At 39.1% G+C, this 6,534-nt stretch overlaps 1 protein-coding gene across 1 annotated transcript; it reads left to right on the forward strand.

Moving 5' to 3' along the window:
• Positions 1-541: 541 nt before the first annotated feature.
• On the forward strand, positions 542-2,587 carry LOC117461779 (calcium-activated potassium channel subunit beta-2-like). Its single transcript, XM_034103705.1, has 4 exons — positions 542-591; positions 1,178-1,351; positions 1,864-2,059; positions 2,303-2,587. The coding sequence occupies exons 1-4, from the start codon at positions 542-544 to the stop codon at positions 2,585-2,587; spliced, it is 705 nt and encodes a 234-aa protein (XP_033959596.1).
• The last annotated feature ends 3,947 nt before the right edge of the window (positions 2,588-6,534 follow it).

The raw sequence follows: 6,534 nt of genomic DNA on the forward strand, positions 1-6,534 counted from the left end.
TGTAGGACCAGTGCAAAGCGAGAGGAAGCATGTGCAAGGTGTCGTGCCAAGAGAGGACCCAATGACTTTGTGTTGACAGCAGAAGTGTTCGGGATACAGCAGGTAGGTTTATCACAAGCGCCTCATCAGCATGACCACCGTTCGTCTGTGGCTATCTGTCATCTTGTTTACCCCTTTGTCGCGTTGCTTTGTGTGCAAAATGAGATGTTTACCTGGCGGAGACCACTACGTGCTTCCTGTCCCCACTCTGCACCACACTCTGAGAGTCAGGAACTGCAGTACTTTGTAGGCTAAAGAAGAGGCCGTTAGAACTTACAAAACTAGACATATTTAGCGACTTTGACAGCAGCTATGCACCAAAGGTACAGTGTGATTTGTCGTCTTACACATTTGCTTTGTAACCAGTGATTTGGGACTGGGACTTATGATCCATATAGTAGAAGTGCTTCCGGACAACTAACAAACTCCATTTCACAGGTCTTTTCAGCGATCCTACCGTTCCACATCAGCGAGCAAAGGAGGACGCGGATCATCGAGAAAGATGTTTTTTCTGGCCGGGGCCAAAAAGAATGCAGGACGAAATGAAAGGAGGTAACCAATTCGTGCTGAGAATTTGATTTGAAAGGGGACCTATTCTACAAAATGTCAGGTTCATAATTGTATTCTAGACTGTGGCATGTTTTCATGTTTTAATGTTCAAAAAGCTCTTTACTTTTCTCATACTGCCTGTACTGCAGCACCTCTTTTCACCCTCTGTCACAAACCAGAGCGCAGTCTGCTCTGATTGCTTATCTGGCTGGCTATTTTGTGATTGGTCAACCACTTAGAGATGTCCCGCAACCTTAGCCTATCACGCATAATGTGTTGGAGGGCTAGGCGAGATGCAAATGTTACATAGTGATGTCATTTTGTTATCGGATGTAAACAAAGGAGTCCAATGGAGGCATTTCAGGGGGGGGGGGGGCACAAAAACATTTCATGCACAAAAACCTATATAACACACTACTGGAAAGGGAAACCCCCAAAAAGCATAATAGGGCCTCTTTCAAATACAAAGGGGGGGAAGGGGGCATGCCCAAGAAGAAGCTCATATCTATCGTGCAATTTTCATGTAATAATATTTGCACTGTAAGTGAAACTACATATTGATAGGTCATATCCTTTTTTAACGCAGCAGTAAGTCAATCTACCAGAAATTCCGTCGGGTAGATTTGTTGGACAAGAAGAAGACGGTGACGGCTCTGAAGCCCGGTGAAGATCGAGCCATCTTCCTGGGACTGGGAATGATCCTCTCTTCAGTGATGATGTACTTTGTCCTGGGCGTCACGATGTTACGCTCCTATGCAGACAGGTACAGGCCTGTTGTTTGACATCCCTTCATGTTTGCACCCCCATACAGGAAGCTAAGTGATATAACTATCAGACGCATCTTTGATTCATCAGATGCTTTCAGTGCTCGATCAACCTGAAAACTGCAAAAATGAATACTTTATGAAATCAGGAACAAATTATACCGTAAGCCATTTTCTTACCATGCGGAGGACTATTAGTGCCGGGCAAAAGGACAAGACGAGAGAGGGAATACTTTTGTTTTACTTTCTTTTTGGAGATTAGGGAAAGGGATTAGGGAAATGTAGTTTGGTATTTGTTCCAACATATTTTGACTTTACTGTCAAAATGTTGGTTTATTAACACCATTTCGACACTATTCCCGATAGTTGGACTTTATGTTCAACATTTTCTCTCAAAGTAGCATTTCTTAACACATTGAAATAGTTTTTTCACATTTGTACCCAACATTTTCTAGAATTGTTTATCTTTTTTTTGGTATTAAATCGTTTTTCCATTTAAATCTCATCACAGTGTGTGGACAGAGGAAGGTGTGTGTGTTATACTGAACTCCACGGTCACAGCAGACATGAACTGTTCCTACAACTGTGGGTCAGAGTGCTGGAGAGACTCCAAATACCCCTGCCTGCAGGTCTACGTGAGCGTCAACAACACGGGCCGTGTCAGCCGTTTATCTCACAACGAGGAGACACAGGACACCAGCTCTGAAGTGAGTACAGTGCCAGAGGGGGAAATACTGACAATTACTGAAGCGTTACAAATGTTGACAATGGCTGTCAAATGTTGGCCTGATTGTAGACTTGCTCTGTTTCCGATTCAGAAAATGTTAGTTGATAGGATTATTTCTGGTCAAGCTGAACGATGATACATGAAGGTTGATGTATTCAATAAAGAACAAACCAACTGATTGCCCCCTAGATAACCTAAATGTCTTTCAATCCTGTCCTTGCAGTGTTTCTACGTGCCAAGGTGCCAGAAAGACAGTGTCGCCATGCATGTCATCATCATGAACATCTCGGAGCGTCTGAAGGTGAACCAGCAGGTCACGTGTTACTACGACCCCAGCGAGCACCAGGAGAACATTATCCTGACGCGGCTGTATGACCAGACCGTCGTCTTCCACTCGCTGCTCTGGCCCTCCAGCATGCTCATTGGAGGGGCCCTCGTCATCGTCATGGTGAAGCTCACACAGTACCTCTCCAGACTGTGCGAAGAGATAGGGAAGATCAAGAGATGAAATCCAATGCAGCAGCTGTCAAAGCCAAGCATATGGGGGCTGGTGATGGACATATGACATGGGATTAGTGCACCTCCTTCAGATGATATCAGCTCATTCGATGGCTGCCATCAGTGGCTGAGAGTCAGTATCAGTGTACATATCTGGGTCAGAAGGGGCTTGACCTGGAAACCCATCGTCCATTGTTGTGACAATGATGAGTCTCTCAGGGCAACGACCAACTTCCCTCAGGTTTCCGGTGTAGCCAGTGAATATCCAGGCCATGATTTTCTTCTTCTGTGTGCCAATTGTTTACAGGCTGATTTGCAAATTGTGATGCGATATTGAAGTTAGATTTCAGAGACGACATCGAAGATTGGATTTATCCACATGCTAATTTTAAATTCATTTAAGCTAAATTGTTGCGAAATGGTAGCCAATCGATTCTGAGATTGCATTCCGATCAATGTGTTCCCCCTATTTTGCTTCACACAGACTTCCTGCATCAATCCAAAGCTTCCTTAAGCGGGGTTTTCCCATTATAGCTGGACTTCAAGCGCAAACCAGAACTCATCCAATACCAAATGATTGTCCAATGCTGCAGATTTATAATAATCAATAATAATAATCAATTTTATTTATAAGCGCACTTTTCATTTGCGTAAACAAATTCAAAGTTCTACAGAGTAAAAAGGGTGAAACAAAACAACAAAAACAATTAAAACAACAGAATAAAAGCAGTGACATTTATGCTGGCAAAATGTGGGGGTTATAGGATTTCATAATTTCTTTTTAGAGACTAGGTTCTGATACTGATATTCTGTACACACTGTGAAGACCACTGAGACAAATGTAACATTTGTGATATTGGGCTATATAAATAAACATTGATTGATTGATTGAACAAGATTATTGTCTTTTCAAACAGTAGCCCCCCGATACAGGAACAAAAAGGTGGTGACCTCTATAATGACGACAGAACAACGTTCGGTCCCGCAAAACCATTGACTGTAAATAGAAAGTGGTTATAGTCACCAAGTTCAGCCTTTTGGTTGTCACCATATTGTTTTTTTTGGAAGAAAATACAAGAAACAATATTTGGACGACATTTTGAAGATAAGAACAACTGAGACTGACATTTTTAGGTGACCAAAATTGTTAAAACTTGTATTAAAACAGAGAAGGAGTTGAAGTTGTAAAACGAAAACATGGAGTATACTTAAACACCCAAATTACAATTGGGACCATAAACTCATTATATTTCCTCATAGGCAATATGAGTCACCCTTGCTGGCTATTGAAAAAAGAAATGAACATTTAAGAAGCTTCCGTAATGTCTTCACTTTTCAGAACTGGGGGTTTTTCGCTCGGTGAAAACAAAAATATGAGATATGTTTACTGAAGTATTCTATTGTAACAACAACGTAGGCATACTTATTGTGTCTTATTAAACCATAATCTTATACCTAAATCTTACCACACTGTAATTATGCAAAGATCTAAATAAGTAAAACTTAACAAAACTGCCACGCTTTCATAATGTTGTATATGAACCTTCTGGGCTAGGCAAATAATGGGAGCAGTTTGCCCCTTCTGAAGCAATAGAGTGAAAGTGAAAACAACTGAATAGGCCATTTGATGGCTTGATAGCACTCATAAAAGGTAATTGTTTAAACCCAACCACCTTGCTGTGGCCTCTTACAAGCTTCCTCAGGTTCAGACATTTGGGAGAGCTGACTATGTGTCCGGAACGAAGATGCGACTGTTTATAAATGTGAAGTGAATGTTTCAAGGCGGAAACTGTCAACAAAAACACTGCATTTTGCATGGTTTTTAAGCATTATGAAGGTTTTATGGATATTTGTTCACAAGAGTTCTTTAAATGTGTAAAAATGGTATGTTCTATAAGTGTATGTTTGCTTTTGCACATATAATACACAGGACAATACCAGCATGTATGCCAAAGGGAGAAAACTCTGATGTTAGTCCAAAAATGCTTCCTATATTTTGATAATAACATGTAATCGTAAATGATTTTATTTTATATCCACTATGTCAGCGACCAAATAATATTTGTAAGCCTCTCATTATGAAATGTATTTAATAAATAAACATAAGGTGATGATGAATTTTGTTGGTCATGAGGTTAAAAAAACTATAAAAATGAAGCTCACCAAACCACAATAAACAAATAAATGCATAATATTTAATATACGTTGCATATGCTTGACATTTCTTATGTATTGAGATGTTATAACATAATAATTTATACTTGCATATTTGCAGGATAAACATATAGGAAGTCAAATAAATAAATTATCAGGTCAGGTTCTCACAAGTTTACCTACAGGTCATCTCATGAATATAATCAGTAAATAAATCAAAATAAAAAATACACACAAGGCCTCCTGGAGATATGTCCTATTAGACCAAAACAAATATATTAGGCAAGGTAAGGTTTGTATTTATCCACAGAGGCGGTTCAATGTGCGTTATATAATGACATTTAAAAAAGACAATGATAACACAACAGTGCATAAAACATGTTTTTTAATTAAGGAAAAGAAAGAAAAACAAAAGGGTATAAATTAAAACAAAAATAAATAAATAAATAATGCTAATACATGGATAATAATGAAAAAATAAATTGCTATTACATATATCATTACATGTGTAATTTAGTTTAAAAGGCAGTCATGAACAGTCTTAAGCTTGCTTTTATAAGTAGTTTCACTTAGTGCCGATGTAAGATATTCAGGCCGTATGGTCCAACAAATGTCATAATAACTACAATAGTTTCACTTTATGCGAAGCAAGGGTCAGTGGGTGTCATATGCTGTATACATTGTAGAAGGCACATTTGAGGTTTGTGGTATTGGGGCATTTATATAAATTAAACTGATTTGTCCTAACTTAACCTACAAATCTAACTGTCTACACAGCATTACCATTGTTCTGGGAAATGATCTGACCAGTTCCAGCGTACCCAAGGAAGATGTGAATTCAGATTCCTTCAAAAATGTAGAACCTCTCTCGATAGCATAACATAAATAATAATAATAATAATAATACATTTTATTTTTAGGCGCCTTTCATGACACCCAAGGACACCGTACAATTTAAAAAAATAAAAATAAAATACAAATAACTAAATTAAAAATAAATAAAATAAAAGCTAATAGGCAACAGAACATGATAAAAAAAACACAAACAGGAAATCATGGAGGAGACAGTCAAGTGGACACAAATGGGACATATAATGGGGGCACTCCAGTGAGTAAGCAGATTTGAACAGGTGGGTTTTTAATTGGGATTTGAATATGGTGGTTGTGTCTGACTGTCGGATGTGCGGGGGGAGGGAGTTCCAGAGTCTGGGAGCAGTGTCAAAATGTCAATTCTATAACCGAGAAGAAGCCAGCAGAGACTAGGGAGTCATGTGTTCGGCTCTCTTGGCCTTTGTTCGAACTCTAGCAGCCTCTCTGAAAGAACTGAAGCCTTGGAGCTTTCTCTGAAAGATCTTTGATATGTTGTGACTTGTAACTCTGCCTATGACCTGCTATAAGGTCCAACTGAATTCCATTGAAATGTAACTTCAAAGTTACACCATAAAAAGCGGGGGAAATATAGTGTCAATGTGGAAGCATTAAAACATTATGCAATTAAAATGAATGACTCATACAAGTCTCAATAATACTTCTCCTCATTCCAGTTTGTATCTGGGGGCTCCATCCACACACATGCTGGTAACGGGATTTGCTATGAGCTCTGCTGAATATGACCGTATCATATAGTGACATATACATATTTGGGAGTGTTTTTCATGCGCACTTTAGTAATATTTTTATTGAGGTTTTTCATGTCCAATGGCAGAAAACAGCGAACAAGCGGCTTCCCTTCCTATTCTCATGTCATGACAAAGTGCTTCCTCCAGCGAACGTAAACTCGCTGTATGTGGGACTTCCATGGTG

Source organism: Pseudochaenichthys georgianus, chromosome 17 (genome assembly GCF_902827115.2).
Source record: "Pseudochaenichthys georgianus chromosome 17, fPseGeo1.2, whole genome shotgun sequence".
In the NCBI taxonomy this organism is placed as follows: Eukaryota; Metazoa; Chordata; class Actinopteri; order Perciformes; family Channichthyidae; genus Pseudochaenichthys; species Pseudochaenichthys georgianus.

What these genes read in the sequence shown, in the direction of transcription:
- LOC117461779 (XM_034103705.1), top strand. Translation starts at nt 542, where the DNA reads ATGTTTTTTCTGGCCGGGGCCAAAAAGAATGCAGGACGAAATGAAAGG. An exon ending in TTACGCTCCTATGCAGACAG is followed by an intron (nt 1,352 to 1,863) that starts GTACAGGCCTGT and finishes ATCTCATCACAG; the next exon opens with TGTGTGGACAGAGGAAGGTG. An exon ending in CACAGGACACCAGCTCTGAA is followed by an intron (nt 2,060 to 2,302) that starts GTGAGTACAGTG and finishes CTGTCCTTGCAG; the next exon opens with TGTTTCTACGTGCCAAGGTG.